We start from the raw sequence: 25,050 nt of genomic DNA on the forward strand, positions 1-25,050 counted from the left end.
GAATATTAGTGGCTCTGCCAGAGCACAAAGTTTGACAGAAGGGTGACCTGCAGGGGCAAGCACAGCATATGGGCTAGCAGGGATGCATTGTGGGAAAGCGGCAGGGATGAAGCAATCTGCATGCAAGAAGCTGTATCAGCAGCAGCGGCAATGATTTGTGATAATGAACATATACAAACATCCATTTTTAATTAAAAGAATGATTGAACACACACAGAGAAAAGCAAGTTATAATGCCACAGACACTTACACAACCATGACATGTAGGCGATGAGTGAAACCCTAAGTGTTTGTTTTCAGTCTGTCACCACTAGATGGCAGCTTAACTTTTCTGCTCGATGATGAAAAAGTGCACTCTCCACCAATTTTAATCTCCCGTCGGAGCAGATAAGCGTTTGACCTTGGAGACAGTTTCCTCTGTGACATTATTGTTTGCCGTGGTTGATAAAATAATGATGATAAATGAGGGTGTCACACGTCATGCAGGTGTGGAGCGAAAAACCACCCGACACCAAATCATGCTTAGGGGCGGTGGGGAAGAAAACACATGAACACTCAGACATGTGTGTGCGTCTCAGGTCCGGTTAAAAAAAAAAAAAAACAGGAGTGTGACCAGGCATGCAGGGATGGAAGGAGGAGAGAGAGAAGACATAAAACAAGAGGAGAGAATTTGTTCCAGCAACCTTAGAGAAGAGAGACAGTTCTATAAGCTTTAGTAATGGTACTCCTCATTGAGGGCGGGCTCGCAGAAGAACCGAGAGCCGCGCTTGGCGGTGCGGGCGGTAAAGGGCACGGTCTTCAGCACTGCATTGAGAACAACAAGGACAACAGCCAGGACAAGACAAGACAGAGACAATATAAGAAAAGCAGACTCCTACAGGGGTTTAGCACTTGTTAGCACTAAGCAAATACCCAACAACAGCATCAGGAGGGGAAACATGTCTGTAAAGAGGGTGAGGCTTTACTGAAGGGCCTGAAAATCACTTGGATTATCCCGGGACTCCTACTTTAAGTGTAAACTCTTTATGGCTTTGTTTGTTAGAACACAGCAAATTTATGTTGTTACAGAGATTTGGATCAACCCGAGTTTGTATTAAAGCCTTCAACACTAAAAGCACATTTACATTATTCCTCTGGCGAGTGGTGGAAAGATGTCGAGGACCTTAAGTTAAAGTAGGAATACCTCAAAGAAAAGGTATTCAGATTACAGGTAAAAGTATCAATGGGTAAAACTTAATACTAAAAAGGTACAAACTAGATTTAAGTAATGATTAACTAATGCATGACTCGTGATGATTTAATCTAGGATGTATTATGAATTTCTGTTATTCTGACTTTAAGTGATTAGATTACTTATGAATGTTTATTCACTGTTACCTCATACATTAACTGATATGTGACCAAATTAGCTGGATTCCAGCTCCATAAAACTTTATTTCAGAAACTTCTCTGAAAGCAGAACAGTTCCTCTTCTCATAAAAAAAATCTAAGCTTTTCTTTTCTTTTTTTAAATCAGACTGGTAGGAAAAGGTTGAGTTAGATCTGAATATAGAGAGTGGGTTAGGATAATGACAGAGAATGCATCGTTAGCGAATCTACACAACCATAAAAAGTCTGCTTGAGTCATATCTGAGTTTTTGTCTTTTATAAAAGGAGATGTGTCAGAGGAGCCAGACACTATATTCTGGAGAAGTGCATTTTCCTTTTGGATGTATGTCTCTTTTTGACATTATGAATATTTCATTTTCTGTAAATTATTATACAGGTGTAAGGAGAGGCTCTCTCTTTTCTTCATTATTTAGACTTCTTGTTAGTGTCCAGGTTTGATTTCTAGAACGGGAAAATCGGTAATGTTTTCAAAGACTGGTAAAAAACAGGAATCCATGATACATCCTGCATTAAATCAAACATTAAATCATCATGAGTCATGTATTAGTTGAGCATTACTTAAGCATATGATCTGTACCCTTATTATAAAGTGTTACTGTATTAACAACCAAATGTTCTCCAAGTATTGAAGGAAAAAAGGATAAAGAGTATTTTATTATTTTATAATGTATAACATTATTGTATTGTTATTATTAATATATTTGTATCAATATGTAAGTAGCATTTTACCGTTGTGGTTGGTCGAGCTGGAGTCGATTAAAGCGACTTTAGAAACTACCCGAACAGTAAATAATCTATATCAGTGCACTGGATTAGTTTGTCACATGTTCTGTGCGTAAAATCTCATTTTGCAAAGTAAATCGGATCTATTAGAGCTAGATTTATATCATCTTATATTAGATTTTTGCAGATATTTATCAGTGTAAATGTCGGCCGATAAGACACTGCCGTACAGACATGCTGAAGCTATGTTTGAGATAAACTATAAACGGTGTCTCTATTACATAATTTGTAACCTGAGAACACTGACATGGTTGTTTTTCAGCTGTCAAATGTTCCAATCAGTATGTATGTGTTATGTATTTTAAACTTTCTAATATCAATATCAATATTTGCCTAAAAAATCCTGTATTAGCTGGATTGCAGTAACTATAGAGGTCAAATATATATATATAATATATATAAATGCAAGAAGTGGAGTAAAATGACAATATTTGATTATGAAATGTAGCGAAAAAGACATATAAATTGCCATAATATGGAAATACTATAATATAGTATGTAAGTACAAGTTCTTCCATAATGTACTTGAGTAAATGTACTTCCACCACTGCCCTTCAGTAAACAGAAGATTGATTAATTCCCTTCTGGTTAATTTATATTCCAGGAGCTAGTCACAACCCGGCCCTGTCTACACACAGATGGCGTTACGAAGCAATGACAGAGCAGATAAGATAAGCAACGACCATCAGACACGTTGGAGCTGAGTGTCACTGGATTAGCTGGACTGTCAGTGCATGTTTGTACTCATGAGGTTATCACACCTTCAGTTCTCAAACATCTGACAGCTGAGTTTTAAAAAAGAGCCACAGTCGTCGTGTTAGTGGTTTAGATTCCCTTTGTTAATGACTGAGTGTAGAGCACCGGAGAGGACCTTCATGCAGAGCGCCCTGAATGTGTGTGTGTGGAGAGAGACTGCAGCCAGGCCCATGTGACGTTACCCGTGATGATGTCCTCTATGGCTCCGTCTTTGCCTTCGTAGACGTGTCGGCTGTCTTTCACCTGTTTCCTCCTGAGCTCCTGGATCAGCTCTTGCTGCTGCCGCTTGTTCTTATGAGATGGAGACTGAAGACGACACACACACACACACACACACACACACACACACACACACACTGAGTCATCATTTAACATCTTTTAAAAAGTCTCTCAGACGTGAGTATACTTTAGTCAACCAAGGATTCTCCCAACATCAACATCTTTCAGTACGCTCTGTTAACTCTTTGTGCATGTTTTTAGTAATTAGAGCAGTTAGGAAGTATAACCGCTGATCCTGAGTAGATGTGATGAGGCTCAGCAGGGTGTCGGGCTGTAGGACCAGATATAACTACCCCCGGCAGTCAGTCGGTGCTCAACTAATCCTGTGATCAGTAGTCTGGAGGATGAAGCGGAAGGGAAGGAAGTGGAACCGGCTTACCTTGATCCACTGTAGCCTCCTGCTCTAAAAAGCAGGGGGGACAGTTGTACAATAAGGGAGGCGGTGGAGAGTCGGGTGACTTACCTTCTGGTCTTCCTCCATCATAGCCTCCTGTTCCAGAAGTTTCTCCATCAGAAGCTGCTCCTGTCTCTTTCTCTGCTCGTTGTCCTCCTCCGCTTGCTGAGGAGATTACGAACAGATGTCATGTACACTCAGTAAAGAAATTGTTGAAATGCAGATATGTTATGTTATTTCTGATGCTACAAGTCTCTCATCCAAAACAAGACAAAAGGCATGAGTAGCGTGGCATCATTGGAGTTGTTGTCTTCAAAGTTAAAGGAGACCTATTTTGCTTTTTTGTTGTTTGTTTTTTCTTTCCTTCAGTGTTTTATATCACTTCTTTTGCAAGTAAAAGAGTAAAAGTTAAAAAAAAAAAAAAAGGGGAATACGGAGTTGCTGCACTGGACAGTATAAGAAAAACGGATGTGTTTTTTGAACATTAAAGAATGTAAACCCTTTTCTCGTAGTAACCCAAAATAAAATTATGAACATGAAATGAGCATGATATGTCTCCTTTAAACAACTACCATTGCTGACTAAAATCTATCTATGTCAGTTAGTATCTAAGTTTAGTCTCGTTGGCGACTTCTTTCCTCACTCTCTGACTGTCTCCCGGGAAGTTATAGTGACAGGCAAAAAAGTCAGTGTGGTTACAATGTTACATCAAATGTTCCTCAGAGAAAGGAGCTCTCTTTTTAAAAATATTCAATAGTTTCACCACATGTGTTTTGCAATCTGATCTTCTATTTCAGTGTCAAGACATGGTAAATTAAGTCATTAGAGTGGTTTGGAGTAGTAAAGAAGAAAAAGAGCAGCACTAAACAGAGTTGACACATGGGCAGCCGTGAGAAGCAAATAGCTGAAAACACATCGAGCAAGTCTTGGATTGAATCCCAGTTCCCGTAAACCTATTGATCGAACTGCTACTTTAAAGAATCATTAAGAAAAGAGTCACACATCATCAACAGAGATGATGTTGCGCAGTAACATATAATGTGATTGGTTTTGTTTGTTATAGCACTATAGTACAACATTCTTGTGCTTTTAATTGTAAAATTTTTAAACTTTTAAATTAATTTTTATATAGAAGAAAACATTGGCAACTATTTTGATACTGGATGAATTAGTTTGAGTATTTTATAAGAAAAAGAAGTCAAAATGATTCCAGCTTCTTCAGAACATATCCAGAACACCTCATACACACGACACCCACAAGCATTTCAAACTCTACCACACTGACCCTCCCCAGACGCTGTTGTGACTTAAAGGAGAACTCCACCAATTTTACACATCAAAGTTTGTTTACATATCTCGAAGATAAGTGAAATGTGTGGCTCCAGAGGGAGCTGCGAGGAAATAAACTGACTCACTTGAGTCAGTCGGTGAGCGTACCAGACCTCTGCAGCCTGCTCCTCATCTTTGCTTCAGGGTAGAGACTTGAGGCTATATTAGCTGCTATCAGCTATCAACAATCTGTCTTGGACTTTCACTGGTCCAGGTGCATTGTGGGTGATGTAGGAGCCATATTTTGACCAGAATGACTGGAATCAGTGAGACAATATCTCTGGTTCTGTTGCATCAATGTTGTGCTATAATAAGCGGTGAAGTATGTTCTTCAACTGGTTTTGTGTGTGTGTGTGCGTGCGTGCGTGCATGTGACAGACTTTTATACAACTCACCCTGTAAGCTTTAACAAATCGCACAAACACAGGGAAGAAGACGGAGGGCGGCGTCGTTTTGGCATTCTCCCCGAAGAACTTCACCGCCTCGTCAAAGGCGTCCTTTTTTAAAGACAGAGGACTTAAGTTAGACAACATTTAGATGACTTCGTGTACTTTGTCAGATTCAACAGATGGCACTAGGGCAAATTACACATCAAGGTGTGCTCATGTTACCTGTGCAATCTTGGCATCATCCTGCAGCTTCTTTAGCTTGCTCTCATTGTGTGCGATGAAGTCTTTAAGCATGGTGTTGTGTCCGTGCATGCTGTACTCTCGTTTGGTCAACTCCATGCCTCTGTTCAGCTCCTTGACGTCCAGCAGGACGTTCTCCAACGACACTGTGAACACGAGCAGCAGCAGCGTGAGTAACATGTGCAAACCAGGGTTATTATTGTAAACTAAAACTAAAATTAATATGAGCAGTGAGAAAAATTGTCAGAACTGAAATTAAAAGATAACGCCTGGTTACAAAACAAATTAAAGTGAAATAAAAACAAAAAAAAAGTCAAACAGAAACGGATCTGTACGACTCACCTGCTGCAGCTTTCTCCACGTAGTGCAGCTCATTGTAGAAGAGAGAAACTTGCGCGTATTTCTCCTTTACCACATTGGCTATGTAGTGTAACAGCGTTAACTTACGGTCCGTGGACTTGGTATCAAGTAGCTGTAAGGAAAGTAAAAAAGACAAAACTCTAGAAAACATATGTTAAGAAAAAGAAGAAGGATTTATAAAGTAAAAAAAGGCAACTTACCAAGTCTAAACTTTGCAGCTTGAATCCGTACACCGCTCCTCTTTTGCTGCTGTTCATGTAGTTTCCAAGTGCCAAGATAATCTGAGAAGAAGGAACAAGACACATGTGAAAAAGGAAACTATACATTAAATCAACATCACGTTCAGTCCAGACACAAATGATTCAGTCACCTCAAGGATTTTCTTTAGCTTCTGTGACGACTTGATGGACACAGATGCTGCAATGACGGCATGAAGTTGCTGTGGGAAAACAAACAGGACAACACAAGATCACTTCCACGAACATCACATACAGACTGCCTTCAATTAACGTCAAAGAGGTCCTGGTTCTCACCGGCGTGAGCATCTGCACGCTCTCGCAGAAGTTGCCGATGAAGGCCATGATGGTCATCTTCTGCATGAGCCGCTCTATTTTACTGAACTGCATCATGAAGCGGTCCTCGTCCGTCAGGCTCTCAACAGGCTTGCGCTCCTTCTCAAACTGCCGCATGACTTTGATCTCATTCTCTGTGGGCTGGAAGCGCATCAGACACTCCACAAAGTCCACCGGCAGAGTCCGTAAGTCGAAGCTGAAAAACAGAAGAGATAATGGACGTTAAAAAACACTTGTGGGCACTCAAAACACAGAAAAAAAGCACAAAATGCAGAGAAAGCACTATGGAAGGACTGGAGTCTTTCGGTTTTATTTTGAAGGGGCTTACATCTGAATGGCCTTGCAGATCTCTTCAGGAGTCTTGCCCACTTTCCTCAGTGTGATTGCCAGGTTCTTTGCTCTGTTGGAGTCCAGCAGTGTCACCTTGTTGGGCCCCTTCTGGATGACCTTCTGCTTGTTCATGGTGATGTCGATTGCTGGTCCCTGGGCCTTCGTCTTAAACATCTCCTCAAACTCGTCCACGTTTAGGTCCTGAAAGGCGGCAACAAATAATCAGTTCAGGTCTGTTATCAATGGAAATGGATTTGCTAAACTGAGAGAAGACTCTTACCTCGAGTATCCTCTCGTCATCGATCTCGTTGAAGACAGTCCCATTGATCTGGTTTGGTTTCAGGGCGACCCAGTTGAAGACGGGCATACGGAACTTTGTCTTGATGGGTTTCTTGATCTTGACAGCTACACGGGACACAGACATGTTAGCACAGCATCCTTATCTGCTATCAGAGTGCACACACGTACATTCACACACGTGCAGGGTAGACATTGATCTGGGATTGGTGACACACATGGAGTTCTCTCTAAAAACACACCATTCAACTTAAAGTTGAAAACTGGTGATGGACTATAGATCGGACAGATTACGGCTATTTGTGGCCAACTGAGCTAATTCATTGAAGTTGAACATAAGGCAGCCCCACAGAAAATTGTAGTCAGCCAGGAGGGACCTCCCAGGGACCAGACCAGCGTGGTGACGCAAACCTCCAGTTATCTTCTGTCGGTTATGTGTCTAAGCATGCAACCAACACTTTGATACATCCATCCATACAATCACAAACACACAATATCAAAACTACAATAAGGTGTGAAGGTAAAACATGCAGAATTTTGAAATTTGGTATTTTCTTTGTCATTTAAAAGTCTCATGTGCAACGGAAAAACTGCTAAATAAAGCAAACAGGTTTTTGAAATATGATGTTTCATATGTTTGCCAAGTTCATGTTTGTTAGAAGTGGCAAAAAGAAATAAACAGAAAAAATGATTTTGGGAAAGTGTATGCATTATTTCTAAGAGACTTCAAATGACACAAATGGGACATATTTCTGTCTTTTCTACTTTAAGTCAGAGTCTGAAAATACCAATTTCAAAACGTGTTATAAAGGAAGGGAATAGAGGAGGGACACAACACCGAGCATGACAAGCAAGAACCTACAGAAAAGTTTGATGGGTCCCTCTGGTTGGCAGAAAAAGAAACAATTCAAAAGACAAATCATTAAGAAATTGGCAAAGAGTTAGTGAGAAAGCTTCCACGTGCACATCTCAAACACACATCTCACGGTTTACTGACTGATGGAAGGGAATGTGCACCAATATCTACCCATCTACATACAGTACAGTACAGTACAGGCTGATCTGGTTACAGAAGAGTATACTTCAATGAGTCACATGAGGGTGTGGCCTTATCAATACTCATCATCTGAGCAGCAACATGCCTGAAACTGAGTTTTAAGGTTACTTTGATTTGGAAACCCATGTACAAACTGTCTTTAAGTATACATAAATTATAGCATTTTGCAACGAAAACCATTCTGACCTTTCAATTACCATTAACTGACATACTGTACGGTCTACCAACCAATGAACATTTGAAAAACCATACAAATACAAACTTAGGGCAGAAACAAGGTCCACGCAAGTAGGTGAATGCAAATGACAACACCCTGGCCAGCTTGCAGAAATGCGCATCTCCAGTGAACATACTCAACGTGCACTCTTTTGACAGGTGGAGGTAACAAACATCAGTCCTCAAAGACGTGACAAGGTGTCATAAAGCAACAGTGTGTTAAATCGATCTTGCGTCACTTGAAGCGTCTGCACATGTGTACTTGTGTGGACCATATTTCTGCCCCATTGTGGACCTTTACTGAGCAACAAGCCAATCAGCACATACAGCCTTCCTGCTGCACGTCGTGCCTCGAGCCTGTGCTTTCATCACATTCCCAGCCACAGGAAGGCTTTTACTCTGAAGCAGCTGCAGGAAGTGTTAGGTCGACATTAAAGTAGTTGGAATATAGTTAGATTCCCTTAAAAAGCGAGCAAAGCTACAGCAAGAGCTACTGGCAGTATGTTTATCTGTTGTACTGATACTGCAGCTGTTTATTATGGATATTAATACTGTGAATATGTTTTTACATGTGTGGGAAAAGTACCACTATCATATCTGTACATCAGCAGAGAAGTTCAGGTCATAACAAATCCTGCATATTATTATATATAAACTAATGCAAACTGCCATGACCATTATAGGATTTTTCCAAATATATGACCTTACCTGCTAACCCAGAGTTCATGATGACAGTCGGCGTCCCACAGCCGGGCAGAGGGGGGGCTACAGGAGGAGGCGGAGGAGGCAGAGGTACTGAGATCGCCGAGGCTAGCCCCGGGGGAGGAGGCGGTGGAGGGGGAGGTGGTGGAGGTGGGGGAGCTGGTGCTGCTGGAATGATCGACGATGGTCCGTTCGACACTGGCAGAAAAGAGAGAGATAAGGTAATCAAAAATAGCAGGAAGGTTAACCTTTTGGAACCAAATATCAGTTTAAAATAACAACTGCAAAATATCTGGACTAATATTAAACCTACATGTGCCGTTCACTGGCAGTGGAGGTGGTGGAGGAGGCGGTGGAGCAGGCGCGCCCGCTACGACTCCCACATGGTTTGGACCAACAGCGACACCGTTTCCTCCCATCATGACACCCGGCGAGCCCTCCACACCCGAGGGTGGCGTGGTCAGGATGGAGATGTCTCCGTCTCCCTTCTTGTGGATCTTGATGGTGCCTTGTTTCTCCAGTTCGTGGATCTTCTTCTCCAGGTTACTCTGCCGCTGGATGGCCTCGTCCTTCTCCTTCAACATCTGCCGCAGCGAGTGGACCTGCGTGCTGGTGTCTTTGTAGACTTCCTGGATTGGAGAAGGACAGAGAGAGTTTAGATTTGTAAAAATTATGAAATTATTATGCTTTATTCAACTGGTACAAATATGTGGTTGATTGGTATAAATATTAATTTGTAGTACAGGTGTTGCAGGATATGTGGATGCATGACTTTTGTCCTTCTATTTGTATTTGGTTTGTTTTGAGAGTGCTTAAATGACAACTTAAAGATGAACGTGAATGTTCAGTATCTGACCCTAATGGATTCAAGGTCCTTGTTCCTTTGCATCAGCTGCTTCTCCAGCTCCACGATCTTGGACATGGCCTCGTTCTCCATGTCCTGCAGCTTCTCCGTCATCTATAGGAAGAATAGCCAGGAGGAAAAAAGGTCACACGGTGTCATGAACTCATTGTTATGACAGCATCAGACCCAATATATCACAAGGAGATCCAGTGGGGCATTGATGTGCAGCATTTAATATACACGTCAGGATTATAACTAATTGTGAAGAGTTTAAAGTTATGAACATTCAAAAAGAGTGTATGAGAGTATGAGATCATAGTAGATCCCATTCTGAAGGGGCAGTATGTGATAACAAGCAAGTGTGACAGAGCTTCAGACAGACTGCCAATTCTCTGTGCCACCAACATCCTGACATGCAGGACATTAATATGTAGTGACAGAGGAGAAATGAGACTGACGAGTCTGCTTCTGTGAATAACATCAATCGTTCTATGTACGCACGTGCGACATGTTCTCCTCCAGCTCCTCCACGCGCTCCAGGGCAGCGTTTTTGGTCTCAGCGTCCTCCAGAAGGGCTCCAACATCAAACACATTATCCAAGTATGCCTGGATCTGGACCTGCAGCTTATCACTCTCTGTATGCTTTAGTTTCTGGAAAACATGCAGACAAATAAAGAGATATTATAAAGGGAAGACCAAGATTTTTTTTTTCCAGTTCAGTGCACAAGGGCAACATGTCATCCTGGTGGCTTGATTAACCTGCATCATTCAACTTCAATTACTCATGAACACACCTGACCATTGCACTTTCTCAAGGCAGGTGCCGTGCAAAACAATGATGCAACTGCAGGAGACACACATGCAGACAGCAAGATGTAGCCTATTTACTAATGACAAGTATCTAAATATAATATAATATATAAGTAAATATCAAAAGAATTTACAATTTCAATTTCTGCACAAAATATATAAATTCAAGCACTTTCAATGCCCCTTATCTAAACTTTCAAGGCCTTAATTCCCCCCCTCAAGTTCACAAACTTGTGTTTTAAGGACCATTGGGAGCCTCACATTACTGACTGGTTTTCTGTCTCGGGGGTGATGTAATGACCACCTGCTCTGCACTGAGCCGAGTAAAAAAGAGTCTGTCTGTCCATGTGTCTTGCATCGTAATGTCTCAACTCACGTCTAAGTAGTCGTCCAGACACAGCTTGGTGAAGTCGAACTGTAGATGAACTCTGAAGTTCATGTCCTCCACTGAGTGCACGACTATGTTGATGAACTGCATACAGGCCACCTAGGGAATAAAAACAGTTGGTGAAAGAGGACTTGACAAGGGAAAGTTTAACAGCACACTCTCTAACTTGCAATAATACATTTATTTGTGACATTTTGGTGACGGACCTAATCGGGCAAATAGTTTGTGACAATGAGAGGCCATCTTAAAAAGAGAGTGGCTATAATACAGCAACCAATCACATTCCACACAGGTAAGGTCAGGCATAAAAACATCAATTTACTTGAAAGTCTCCAAATATCATACACAGAGCAAAAAAGTTCAACACTCTGTAGAACAGGCCTATTAAACTACTTTTTTAGAAGGGCCACAATTTTCCTTTCAAGATTTAAGATTGTTATCATCACTCCGGTTGTACATGTAACCTCATGTGAAATACAATACAAGTACATAACATGAATATAAATACAGAATTATGTAGAATTTAAATAGAAGGGAAACAAATTCCCTTTGTCTGACCAGTAAAGATCAGATTTTAAACAATACACCTTTTACATTTCTAAAATTCTGATAGGCAAACACTAAATCAATGTATACAAAAAAAAAAAAAAAAAAATAATGTATGAAATTTAAAAAAATAAAATGGCCATCAGATCCAAATGAAATGCTGTAAATTCAAAGTAAAAATGTGTTAATGGTCTGTGAAAAGGTTTTATGCTCATTATCACATCTGTTTTCTTTTAACATGGCTTCCACTGAAACTGTGTGTATAAATCCTGATTATTGGGCCAGCTTGGCTGGCAGACTTAAAAGAATCTGAATGAATAAATGAACAAAATCAACCCGTTCAACTCCATCGGCTGCCTTAAACAGATCAGTTAGGATCTCCACACAGTGTCTAATGTACACACACACACTCCTCAGCCTGACAGCGGCTTAATGAACGTTCGGTAAGAAGCTCAATTTTCTCTGTGTGACATGGCAGCTTTGACAAAATCTGTTTGCTTTAGTCTGATGAAAGCCCACAGAGGGACTGTGGAGGGATTTGAGACTGAAGTCCTATTGAAGGCCTATTCAAACACGGCATCTGTTTGTTTTCACTGTCTCACATCAATTAAAAGACACACACTGGATGAAATCACGTCTAAGTTGGCACTTTCTTCACAGTGTCTTTTACTCTTATCTGCCAGGCTAATTAGCACTACTCCGCCTGGAAATGACAGACTTAGCATGGATTCCTTGCTCACAGCCACTCCTCCTTGATGCACTGCACCACACATCTGTAGTTTCTGCTCTGATGAGAGAAATTAGAGGGCTCACACACAGACTGATAGCCCTGTGAGCCGTCAAACTGGAACAAAATGAGTCTCTTCATGGAGTTATTTTTGACTTTGGACAAACATTTGAGGACATACGTGCTCAAAATGTTAAAAATATCTATATTTCTAACAAAAACTATGAGTCACGTTTTTATTTAATAACATCTGGACCTTTGCGGCTCCCTGTGCACCTGTCTAACCTAAAGATTACAGCTAGTCGTAATCACTGTCTCTAAACGTCTGACAGCGATAGTTAAGAAACTTCACTCAGGGCTTTTCCGGCTCAAAAAACTTTCAAACCATCTGCAGTTTGCAGGGTGATGAAGGATTTTCAAGGGATTGCAGAGCGATCAATAAGCCATTACAGAGAGCGTGTGTTCAAGTGTGTGCGTGTGTGTGTGAACTTACCATAAAGTCGATGTTGTTGTCCTCGTTCTTGAAATACTCCATTAGCTTTTCGAACCGCTGCGTCTCCATACACACCTGCACAACAGACGACATCTCACTTCAGTCCAGCTTTTAAGAGCAACTCAAAATGATTTTTGCATAAATGACACCAGCGACTTCTAAGACAAGAACATTCTTGTTGTTAAGAGGTTTTTTATTCGTTTTCACATCACACAAAACAGCTATTTGACGAGGAAAATAAAAAAAAAAACAACAACTTTGATTTCAGCTTTACTCAGGGTGTCTTAAGGTATCAGACACTTAAATGTAATGCTTTTTATGACATTTAATATGCACAGCTGACTGAGCTAACTTGGCTAACTGTAGCTACAGCTGACAGCGGCTAGCTTCAGTCACACTTGAAATGAACGCTCTCTATCCACAGTATTGTTTTGTGGATGAGTGTCAGAGCCAATATGTGAGGCATCATTAAGTTAACCTATGGTTTTGTCATCGTGTCTCTCCTCAGCAGTGATGACCCCAATATAAATAGAGATGTAAACAGATGTTAGAAAGGATCCAACAGTCAACTCTCCTGCGATGATTAATGGTAAGGCTGTTGAGTTTGTGCAGCCTTTAAATGTTGAACGTACTTTTAAGAAAATGTTTAATAACTGTTCTCGCATTCTCTTTCGTCTGCAGGTAAGGACAACTTACCCTCAAAAACAGAAATTGACTTGTAGGGTGTTGCGAGAGTGCGCAGCGACACTGCAGGCACAACCTTAAATGACCTCACACATCTGTACAAGGTTAGGACAGATACATTTGGCACTTAAGAACTCATTTGTCATGCTGCTTTTGGTCTTTTAAATGGCTTAATATGATACGGTTGTTTGTATTTATTGTTGTAATTTCTTTTTCTTTGTTTAGCTATTGTTGCCTGATTGTCATGTGCCTACTGCCGACTGTACAAGAAATTGGCCCCTGGGGAAAACAAAGATACCTTGAACCTTGGTGAGGATAAAAAATTAAATGACGTTAGCAGCTAAATACATCACAGCTTGCCATAAACTCAGAGAAAGAGAGAAAATTACAGAGGGATAATTAATTTGAAATTAGCAGTACACTGTACATCTGTGTTCAATACTGCTTGTGGTGCAACTTTTACCACTCCATTCTGGAGTTTTTCGTCCTGCCAGTGAAGCCCATTTGAACCAGATTTTGGGAGACAGAAAAGAACAGAGAGGGAGAGGGAGATGCTCTGCAGTTCAGACAGTTCATCTGGAGGGCAATGAAGGAGATGGAGCATGATAAAGTATTGAGAAGGAAGGGAGGAAGAGAGAGGAGGGGTGTGTGTGTGTGTGTGTGTGTGTATATCCAAAAACCTCTGAACAACGTTTCTCAGCCTGCAGCCTCTCCATCTCCATTAAACCCGCGATATCAAAGTCACTTAGCAAACTAGATGTAATGACGCTACATTTGAGTGTCACTTTACAACTAAACAACCAATCTCTGCAGGAAGGATACAGAAACATGTCCTCAGATGCTCCCAGCTGCCTACACTATCATTACACTAACCTTCATCTCATTAGACGAGCCTCTCCCTAAGCCTCATTCTCCAACTAATGCCACTGAGAGCAACACTCAATATTTCATTCAGGGGTGTAAATATTGCATTAACTGCGGTCGGCCCATTTTCGCGGGCCGTATGCTACAAAATGGGGCTGCCGTTAGCGCCCACTCCATCAGAAACCACCCTTTTTCTCCGGCAGCCAGAATACCTCATCCAGAGAGGCAAGGGTCAGACGAGGCTGTCCGTTACATCTTTCTCTCTGCTATTCTGAGCTTTGATGCGTCTGCCAAATCCCTTTGGGACACACGTAACTGTTTTCTCTGGACGCCAAGCGAGTCCTCCTGTTAAGCAACTAAACCACTGTCTGTAATCTGTGCACAAAAGAGCTCATTCCTAGATGCAGGAGCGCGGAATCTGCCGGTCTCACGTGCGCCTGGGGGAGCATTCCTCCAGGGCTGAGTCACCGCTTGAAACGTAATGACATACTCGTCTCCTCAGACCCCCGCTTCCCCCCTCTCTCTCAGTGCAGCTCGTACCTCCTTAAAGTTGTCGAACGCGGAGAGAATAATTTCGTGGCCTCCTCTCACGAGACAAACTGCCGCCAGGAGCTCCAGGACGAGAGCTTTCGTTCTGCGAAACAGGGAAAAAATAAAGGCAGGGATGGTTAGTAAATGACAAGCGCCAGAGCTGCGGCAAACCTGTACTTAAACACGGAGCAAACAAAGTGGAAAACAGGGTGATATAACATCCTGCCAGCGCTGAAACCTCTGTGTGCAGTGGAGCAGAATGTATCACAATTAATGTATTTTAAAGCTGTTTTTAATATAACTTTATAAAAGATGTACAAAATCAAGGATAAGAGGTCTACATTAAATAACTCCTCATTTTTATCTTATCGGATAGGATTAAAAAGCAGGGCCAAAAAATGAATACTTCAGGACTAATCTGTGTGTGTGCGCGTGTGTGTGTGTGTGTGTGTTGGAGCACAGAGGACGGCTACATCCTGTGCGTCCACTCTCTCCTCTTCATGCGAAGCAGGATCTCTCTATGTGACAGGTGATGCGGAGTGGTTTCACGTCCACTTTTGAGGAAATCCTTGAGCCTCGCAGGCATGAAGTGAAAACACACGCGCACACCGAGCCACACACAGAGAGAGAAGTGAGTCCTTCTGCTGGCTGTTTCAGTGAGCAGCTGCCAGTGCAGTGGAGTGTGCCAGCGGTGCCCTGACCCGTCTGTCTGCATGAATGTGCCCCAGAGCTACAAAGACACTCACTCTGGATCAGACTGTGCAGGTGCACTGAGGCTCATGTTGAATGCTCCATTATGGATTTTGGTCTTTGTTGGTGAAATACTTGGATTTGTTGAGCTTCAAATGTATCAAATCTGTTATTGTCTATGTTTGTTTGCAAAGAGAGACATAAAAACCTTCAGATAACCTGTAGATAAAGAGCAAGTGAATAATGCAATGTTCTTGCAGAGTTAACTGCCAATAAATGAACAATAAAGTATGCATTAATCCTAAAAAAGCAGCAAAAGAAGCTCTGAAAAGTTTCATCAAAGACAGAATCGGCAAGTAAACTCAATAAATGTGTTTGTAATGTTATTATAAACAATTATAAGAAGCTCATGTCTTATCACCAAAAAAGGTGTTTGTGATGCTATCAATATGCTTATATAGTCTTATAAAAGATAAGTCCCCATCTATTTCAAGTTTTAGGAGAATGCTGCAACGCTGTTTTGCTCCGAAGCTCCAGAAAAGTTTTGTGGACTACCAAAGTAGTTCAGTAGTTAATGTAAATATTGACTGGATTTTCATTTTTGTGTGAACTCTTCCTTTAATGTTAACAAGCATCCTATATGGACTGTCAAGTTATCTTTAACTTTATGCTTTTACTTACCTTGGGTTTTTATTGTTGAGACTTAGTGCAATTTCATTCACAGCATGTGGGTGTGACATGACCATGTTGAAGCCATACTGCAGGATGAGAAACAAACAGGAGGGAGTCAGACGGAGACAAATAAGCTAATTAACAGAGAAGAGGAGGCACAGAAGAAGCATTCCTCTGCATAATAAATGAAACATGGAGAACTGGCAGTGGAACAAATTGAATTTGGCTTCCGTTAGATAAGTGTGCTTTAGTCCAGAGGGACACGCTTCCTTCGAGGACTGACCTGGTAGTTCATGATAGCACGCAGGCACATGATGCAGACGTGGACGTCGTCTTTCTTGCAGACCAGCCTGGAGTTTTTCAGAGTTCTCCGACTCGGCAGCGTGTTGCAACTAAAACCAAATGATGGAAAGGATAAAAACAAATCAGTGATTAAAAGGAAACCAGGCTGGTTTTACTTAAACAGGTGTTGAGTGTATGAGCATCTGAGCACAAACACAAGTGTACTAGAAGTAAGAAAAACAGATGCCATTAGTGAATGAGCCTCCTCCACATAGTGAGGCTATTAAACTGCCCCGCCACCTTACATTAACACACACACAAAGACCATATAATCTACAGCCTCACCAGGGGCCACAGGATGCCACTCTTTCAATTGTTTTAATTTTATGTCCTCCACAAAGATATCACTTACAGCCTGCACAATGGAGGCCAGTCATTTGCATGCAGCTCAGTGATTGTGCAGCTTTGTGTGGACAGAAACGAGGCCTTTTCTCCCGGCGCAGCTCTCACAATAAAGAAAGAAATGCTGCAGCAGCAGTAATACTGAATAATATGCAGAGTCGGTCCGAGTAAAACAGTTTATTTTCAGACTTTTGTCACGAGGCTCCATTACCAGCCTGAGTCCTGGAGAAAAATGTTTCCTCGGGCTACTGATAGACACGCCGATTCGTGTCAGCCTGCATGTCTGAAGGCGTGACTCCTCTGTGAGTCACAACGTGGTGTTTGTTTGTCGGCTAGATGGTTTGGACAAAGATAGTTAAGTATTCTTTAATAAACTGGAAAACAAATATAAATGTTGTGCTGATATTTACTGTGTGAGTTTGTGTGTCACACAGCAGTAAAAATAACCTTAAAGGACTTCATTCGGGGCTTTTCCGCTCCCGATTAATCAACAGCCACACTGAGGCGTGGCACAAGCAGGAAATGAGTAACACTATTTCTTAATCTCACACCAAGGTTCACGGCAACGTTAATGATAAATGATTACGCAACACTCGCAAAATGTAATACCTTGACCTGCTTGGACTCGTCTGAAATTACTCAGCTAAACTTTACATAACACATCAAATACAACACAGTTGATCCAAGAGGCTTTACAGACAAGATCAGACAATAGGACAGGGGAAATACATTCAGGATGGTTTCAGTCAAAATAAGGACAATCAAAGAGAAACGGAAACAGATGAGTGAAAGACAGACACAGATAAAGGATCTCAGGTCTGTGACACTGTAATATGGGGACAGGAAGTCCCAGAGATAAGAAAGATTACGATCATTTCTTGTTAGGAAGCCAAGATCAGAGTAATATGGTGTCTCTTTTCTGATCTTGTGTAAAACATTTTCTAAGTTGGAGATGGAATAAAGAAGAAGTTACACCGATATTAGTAAGGTAGATGTGGTAGATATGAAGGTATGCTGGACATTCTGGTGACCTCGAGGTTTAAGTTTTCTGACTTTGTAATCGCAACACTCCTGGTTTGAGTCTGGTGAGGGGACGTATGTTACATGTCACTGTTCGCTCACCAATAAAAGGCATCAAATTAGTATTTTAAAAACGATTTAGAATTACATTACCAATTCAGCTAAGAATGGGCCAAGATTTTTGATTTTTCAAATAGTCGTTAAATCAGAAAAAATTGGAATAGTTCATGCGACTATGGTTATGTCTCAAAAATCACATATTTCCATTGTTTTTTTCCCTTGTCGTCATTACTGGCGCCTGAAAATAACGCGATACCACCAGGTATCTCGACATTACAGGCCTTGGTAGAACTTAGCTATTATTACCAGGCTCCAGTAAAACTTGTGTAGCACGGTCTCTTCCACACAAGGTCAGTATAAGCCTGTGCCGCTATATGCTTAAGTACATATAAACAGCAGATCTTCGAATAATCAAATATCGCTGAATAGTTCCCAGCGATTCCCAGCGAGTGCCTTGGAGTTGTTTTTGTGATTTTTATATTTATATATATATATATATATATATATATATATATATATATATATATATATATATATATATATATATATGTATATGTATATGTATATGTATATATATATATATATATATATATATATATATATATATATATATATATATATATATATATATATATATATATACACACACACACACACACACACACACACACACACACAACCATAATTCTGTACAAGACGTCCGAATTGAAGGAGAGAGAGAGGTGAGAGGTGCTGTCCAGGATTTAATGGTTGCAAAAACATGAAGACAAAACTAATTCTGCCAATTTTCTCAAAATGGCACGAGCACAACAAACAGAGGATCTTCAAAATCACACCACAGAACAACATCAACCACTACAACTACAATCTATAAAACCACAGGTCGAACACAGCTACGTATTTCTAGCTCCATGTAGCTCTTCACACATACCGTCTGATTTGAGAGCACTTTGGACAGTTCAGTGTGCTCATGGTCCTTCAAGATGGCAATTTGTAGAAGACACACACAGATCTTATTTCAACACCCAGTTACTGAGCTTACATTATTCAAATTCAAAGCTAATCTAAGCGTGACAACACAATAAAAAGGGAAAAATATTCTGTATAATGGACATGAGGAATTTTAAAACTGACAGTAGATCAGAGCAAATGCTTCATAATTAGTGTGACGTCTCAAAGATAATGTATCCAAAATACAGAAGACTTTCAGAGGCTACCTAATCTATCCCCAGTGGTCGTGTAGCCGAGTAAAAGCCTAAGCTTTTACAGGGCTTTTGTAGAAACTAGGCTAGCTTCTGCAGAGAATGGCATTTAGGGAGCCACACAAGCAGCACACAGGCACAGAGGCAAGAACAATGAGTGCAGAAAAACCCATTTGCTCCGAGGAAAAGGAGAACTCAGTCTGAAGCGCAGGAGGGGAGGCTGGCAGTACAAATAATTCACATCCCAGACACAGACAGCGGGACAATTAAACCGGGCAGCGCTAGCAGGGAGGTATAACGTACAATGAGGCAGGGGGATTTGTATGTGTGTGTATGTGTGTGTGTCTTGGGAGGGAGCAGGGATGCAGGGTTACGGCTGCAGAGAGCTCAGTCAGCCAGCAAAGTGAACCTGCCTGCTGTCGAAGACTGGCAGACAGAAGAGGAGATGACTATGGACGAACCGGAGGACAGAACAGAAGAGACAGTTAGCCTCACTGAAGACCTGTTAGACACACTTTATGTGCTCGAGGGGGATGACACAAGGAGGCCTGACTGTCTGGTGACTGTTAAATATCAGGTTGTTCCCATGAAAAACTATATTTTGCATTGATTTTCTGGTAATCTTTACAAACAAGACACACCGTTCATATCTATAACTGTCTACAACAGAGAGCAATACAGTGAAAAAGTTTTTTCTAAGCTACATTTTCTTTATTTTTTTTTCTTAAAGGGACAGTTCACCCCAAAATCGAGATTTTCCTCTTACCTCTAGTGCTATTTATCGGTCTAGATTGTTTTGGTGTGAGTTGCACAGTTTTGGAGATATCCGCTGTAAAGGTGTCTGCCTTCTCTCGAATATAATGGAACCAGATGGCCCTCGGCTTGTGGTGCTCGAAGTGTTAAAAAATACATTTTAAAGACTCAACAACGGTGTGATTTTCTAGACATTATTACCCGGTTACTCAAGATCATCCGCCAACCTTGTTGTGAGCAGCCATTGCTCTAACTACGCTAACTAACATTACAGCTCAGCTGAGGAGGACGCCAATTAAAGTGTGCATCCCATGACACAAGTGTCTCGTCCATGAGTAGATGCACACACAAGAAAAAAAGTTACAACATGTTGTTAAAGAACTGATGACTGAAATTATCTGGAGCAGGGGTCACCAACCTCTTTGAGACTGAGAGCTACCTCAAGAACAGACCAATATGGAGGGACGGATTCAAAAATAAATGCAAAAAAGGATAAATGGGTCGCCAAACATACTTATATGTGTGGGAAACACTGTTATACATTTAATAGGTTACATGTATTAGGAGACAGTCTAGGTTTAAGGAGCCCATGTTGGAGACCCCTGATCTTGAGTACCCAGGTCCTGATTTCTGGAAAGAGACACTACTGTTGACTTTATCAAATGTTTGTTTTTGCTGTTCAAGCCAAGTGCCATCGAGTTCCATTATATTCAAGTGAAGTCGGACATCTCTAGGCCCTATATCTCCAAAACTCAGCAACTCACACCAAACAGCATTACAGCTAAGAGGAAAAATACAGTATGTATTTTGATTTTGAGGTGAACTGTTCATTTGAGTACATCGAAAGAAAACTAAGGGGAAAAAAGTGCTGTGCTGAAACATCAATGGAATGACATGGAGGATTAGCAAAATAATGCACAACTGAATGGGATTTATGCTTCAGAGCATATATTAGCATGGGCTTATGAATTAACTGCTGTGAAATCCTCTGTGTGAAGGATTTGGAGTTAAAATGTTTGGTTTGGTCTTCATCAAAACAAAACAGAAAAAAAAGATTTGCTCCATAAAAGAGATCTTTTCCTTCTGCTGCATCGTCTGTAATATGAAAAATTGTATGTCATTATTGTGTAAAAACCAGCGTGAGTTTGACAATCCAAATTATCTGGACAAATGTTATGTTGCCTCCTGCTGCAGAAATGGGTCTTAAGCCTTTTAAAGTCTTACAGACCTCATGACCACATAAAGGAGCTGCTGAGGCATCATATGAATTGTGTGACTTCTCAAAATAATCACAATACGACCACATAGCTCCGGCTTAACACGGGTAACAATAAGAGGGGAAAAAAAGAGCCCTGAAAGGCAAAAATAGCTGTTACAACTGACACAAACACACACACTGAATGTTGAGTCTTCCTAACCATCAATAAGTGTGTGCATCGTACCGTAACGTGGAATGTCGCCCAGCACGTGTGATGCCGTTCCCGGTGATGGGTGATGGCAGGGTGCTTCCTCCATGTAGGTCCTCTATAGAGCGGCTCCAGGGTTTAGACTTATCCATCACAGCCTCAGGGTTGTTCTCCAAACAGTCTCCATCAAACCTGTCGCACAATGAAAACAAGACACAAAATAAGAAACCAACGCAGCAAGCATCAGGTTGGTATTGTAGTGGTGATATCATTTTTTTATCATCAGTTTTGCCTTTTTGACTGCTATCAGTCTATCAAAAAATGACATGACATTCACTGACGTCGCTGGCTGAAGTTTATCTGTTGTTTGCCAACATGTTTTTTGTGCTGGTACAGTCATGAGGTGCTGGCTCGTGACATCCCTGCCAACAGTGTGTAAGGCTAAGTACTAAAAAAGTTGTTTACATTGAGTCAGTGGTATTATTGGAAGTTTAAAAGGATTTTGAGGCAGTTGCTTTAAAAATAAGAATCTTTTTTTATGTGAAAGAAAGTTATTAAAGGTTATGAAGTAAATGAAGATTTCTTTCTCACCCTGGCACAAGAGGGGGAATAAATAACAACAAAAACAAAATAACAATAAAAAACATTGTTATCCACATCAGCTATTTGCCAAATTGTTATTAGCCTACATCAGTTTCACAAATGGTGAATAAGATTAACTATTTTTTTTATTCTTAGAATTCGGTTACTAACGCTGTGACTGAGACGGTAAATTTTACAGTTGAAAATAAACTTTATTTGAAACATAACAGTGACAGTTAAATATTAACGCTAAAGCAAGCTAACACTTAGTTAACATCAGTCTCTGACGCTACTTGTTCTAGCAAAAAAAAAGCTAGAGCAAACCTAGCTAAGACAAAATATGTTTATATCCAGAATATAACTTCTTTAGAAAGTCAAGATGTTATCCACTCCAGTACAAATAACGTTGGTTAGTTACCTGCTCGTAAAACCCACAAAGAAGGAGACTAGCTAAGACAACTACATTAGCCTACAATCATTTAGCTGATGCTTTTATCCAAAGCGACTTACAATAAAAGCATCAAACCAAGTGGCTATAACCCAAAAGTTGTAAGAATCATGCAAGTACATCAAATTTAGAACAATGAGATAATAAGAGACAACTAACATGCTACGCTAACCAGCATGTTGCCAGCACTGCAAACCGCTAAGGCCAAACCAAACAAGCCTCATTCATTAACAAGCCCCAATCTTAAAACCTGGAAATAAGTAAACATTTTTAAATGGGTTTTCTGTTTTTGATTAAATGCCTTAACTATGGTCCGTGGTTAATATGAGCGTAAGACAAAATACGTCAGTAAATACCCGTGTTTGAATTATAAATCTTATAAAAGATAAATTGCAGGTTAGTCCACAAAAATACGTCATCCCTGCAGCAGTCTATATAGTATCCGTTTTAAATCCCATTTACTGTTTCTCATATTTTGGTCCAGCATTAGTATTAATGAGTGCTGGCAGAGGTGAAAATATGCTCAACTGCAGTGCTAAAGCTAGAATTTCAGATTTTTGGTTTACACATAATACTGTAGGTAAGCAAAAAGGTCTCATGTTCTGTTGTACTTGGAAGAAACCTTGGAAAGAGCTGGTAGTTACGGCATACCTGTTATGATCTATTTCAGACTGGTCGTTTTAAATGCTGCTGCAGTGGTTCTGAGGGTAAACACACTTTTACTGCGAACCATTCATAATGTGGACAGACCATAATGACATATGGTGAAGTGGGGGAGTGAATTAGAAATTTAACTGCGTGGCTCTTTGGCCCTGAACAGGGACCTTGTGACTGACTAATAATCGCACCGTCAATCTATGAATAGAAGTCTATGGTTGGTATAATACACAGTACCAATGTGTCAGCAATGGGCCCCGAGTGACTCAGTGTTTCTGACAACCAGGCAGTAGCCACAAGTGATGGCAGTGGTGGTGGTGGTGGTGGTGTGTGGAGATGCATCAGCGGCTGTGCAGAATAGCAGCATTGTGTTGCTTGTTGGTCCTGCATATAGACTATTGTGGTGGTATAGAGAGAAAGAGCTGGTAGTGACTTACGTGACGGCATACTGTGCAAAAGAAAGATACTCCACCAGCACGTCCAGGCCTTTGTTGTCTTCATTTAAGAACTCTCTCACCCACCTGAGGAGAGATGGAAACAAGTTTAACTCAACAAAAGCACACAAACTTCTATAAAATCATGTGGTCAGTTTCTGTCGAGAGATCTCGAGCAGTTAGAGCAAGAACCAGCTGCCATTATACCTGTTTCTGACTTTAAAGGAGACATATCATGCTCATTTTCAGGTCCACTGTATTCCCCCTCTGTCTGAAATGCTCTGTTTTAGCTCCTGTCCCTTTAAGGCCCCCCCTCCTGAATACCTAGTCTGCTCTGATTGGTCAGCTCACACAAGCCTGAGCCAGCACCGCTAACAACAACAACAACAGAGCAGCTTCATTTGAGTCTTTCCTAAACTCATGTGTAAATAAACTACAGGTTATGAACTTATTTCTAAAATATAAAAATTTGAAATTATCGGTATCAGCCTCGAGAAGCAGGTCATTATCGGTTGTCGTATCGGCTGAGAAAGATCCACATCCTGCATCCTTACATCTCTACTAAATGCTGTGGTTGGAGGTAATATTTTCTCTTTTCCTTGTTTAGTGAGTGATGTTTTAATGTTAAACATGTCTAATATCTGACATGCATCACCATCACAGGTCTTTCAGTCGAAGGATCTACAGATTTAACACCAAGATAGTTTTGAGACTATTTATTTGAGTGGTATATAATGTGTTACTTCCTGTTTCTAACCCTCTCTGCAGCCTTTGGCCATACCTGACCTTGGTGTCCAGATGTTTTCAGATTATTCCCCCACTCTCCTTCAGTTTCTCCCTCACTTTGCCAAGAAAAATTGTAATGACCCGTTTGAAAAAAAAACTTCAAAGCTTCCTGGCTCAGCGCAGCAAACATATCACGCATGCATGTGTTTTCAAAAGCAGAGGCATCCACACACATATCCAGAATCTCATTACTGACTGTTTCCTCTACAACACACTCACACAGACACACAGTTTCTACTCTGGTAAAGACAAGCCCCCAGAATGATCAAAAGCCCATTCTCACCTTCCTTGCAGGCACTGAAGTGGGCCACCCATTCAGCACTCTGCGTGCTTTCATTTTTTATTCTGCACAGAAAAACCTCGAGCTTTTCACAGGAAAGCTCCCGCTACCTTTGGCATGTGCTGTTTTACCTCCATATTTATAAGCACCATAAGCTGAATCCCAGAACATCTTTATTTAATCGCATCCTATGAGGGTGCTCGTGTCTATTTATTGGAGCCCCAACTGCTTCGACAGGCCTGATTGCTTTGTGATTAGAGAAATTTGCAGGGCATAAACATAATGACACGCAGCCAGGCTTTTGAGTGGTACTGTGCTGATGAAGATGTAAGGCTAAACTGCTTTAAAAATCCACTAGCTGCTTCTTTATTAGCTCCCCTGTGGTGTAACTGCATG

General features: G+C 40.9%; 1 protein-coding gene across 3 annotated transcripts in view; it reads right to left on the reverse strand.

Annotated features, from left to right (window-relative positions):
- The window catches only part of fmnl2a (formin-like 2a), a 62,652-nt gene that overhangs the window by 4,159 nt on the left and 33,443 nt on the right, over positions 1-25,050 (reverse strand). For 2 of the 3 annotated variants that reach the window (XM_073473563.1, XM_073473562.1), the window contains exons 5-25: positions 23,592-23,675; positions 21,504-21,659; positions 16,626-16,734; positions 16,352-16,428; positions 14,990-15,083; positions 12,902-12,976; positions 11,124-11,234; positions 10,439-10,588; positions 9,950-10,051; positions 9,407-9,722; positions 9,100-9,291; positions 7,102-7,226; positions 6,820-7,022; positions 6,453-6,687; positions 6,290-6,358; positions 6,120-6,200; positions 5,902-6,031; positions 5,542-5,705; positions 5,326-5,427; positions 3,671-3,766; positions 3,111-3,234 (exon numbers count right to left, since the gene is read on the reverse strand). In XM_073473563.1, coding sequence (XP_073329664.1) covers positions 3,111-3,234; positions 3,671-3,766; positions 5,326-5,427; positions 5,542-5,705; positions 5,902-6,031; positions 6,120-6,200; positions 6,290-6,358; positions 6,453-6,687; positions 6,820-7,022; positions 7,102-7,226; positions 9,100-9,291; positions 9,407-9,722; positions 9,950-10,051; positions 10,439-10,588; positions 11,124-11,234; positions 12,902-12,976; positions 14,990-15,083; positions 16,352-16,428; positions 16,626-16,734; positions 21,504-21,659; positions 23,592-23,675 — 2,795 coding nt within the window. Of the gene's footprint in view, positions 1-164; positions 805-3,110; positions 3,235-3,670; positions 3,767-5,325; positions 5,428-5,541; positions 5,706-5,901; positions 6,032-6,119; positions 6,201-6,289; positions 6,359-6,452; positions 6,688-6,819; positions 7,023-7,101; positions 7,227-9,099; positions 9,292-9,406; positions 9,723-9,949; positions 10,052-10,438; positions 10,589-11,123; positions 11,235-12,901; positions 12,977-14,989; positions 15,084-16,351; positions 16,429-16,625; positions 16,735-21,503; positions 21,660-23,591; positions 23,676-25,050 lie in introns of those variants that run through there. The other variant, XM_073473564.1, reaches the window with a different exon arrangement.

The sequence above is a fragment of the Pagrus major genome, chromosome 9, assembly GCF_040436345.1.
Source record: "Pagrus major chromosome 9, Pma_NU_1.0".
Classification (NCBI taxonomy): domain Eukaryota; kingdom Metazoa; phylum Chordata; class Actinopteri; order Spariformes; family Sparidae; genus Pagrus; species Pagrus major.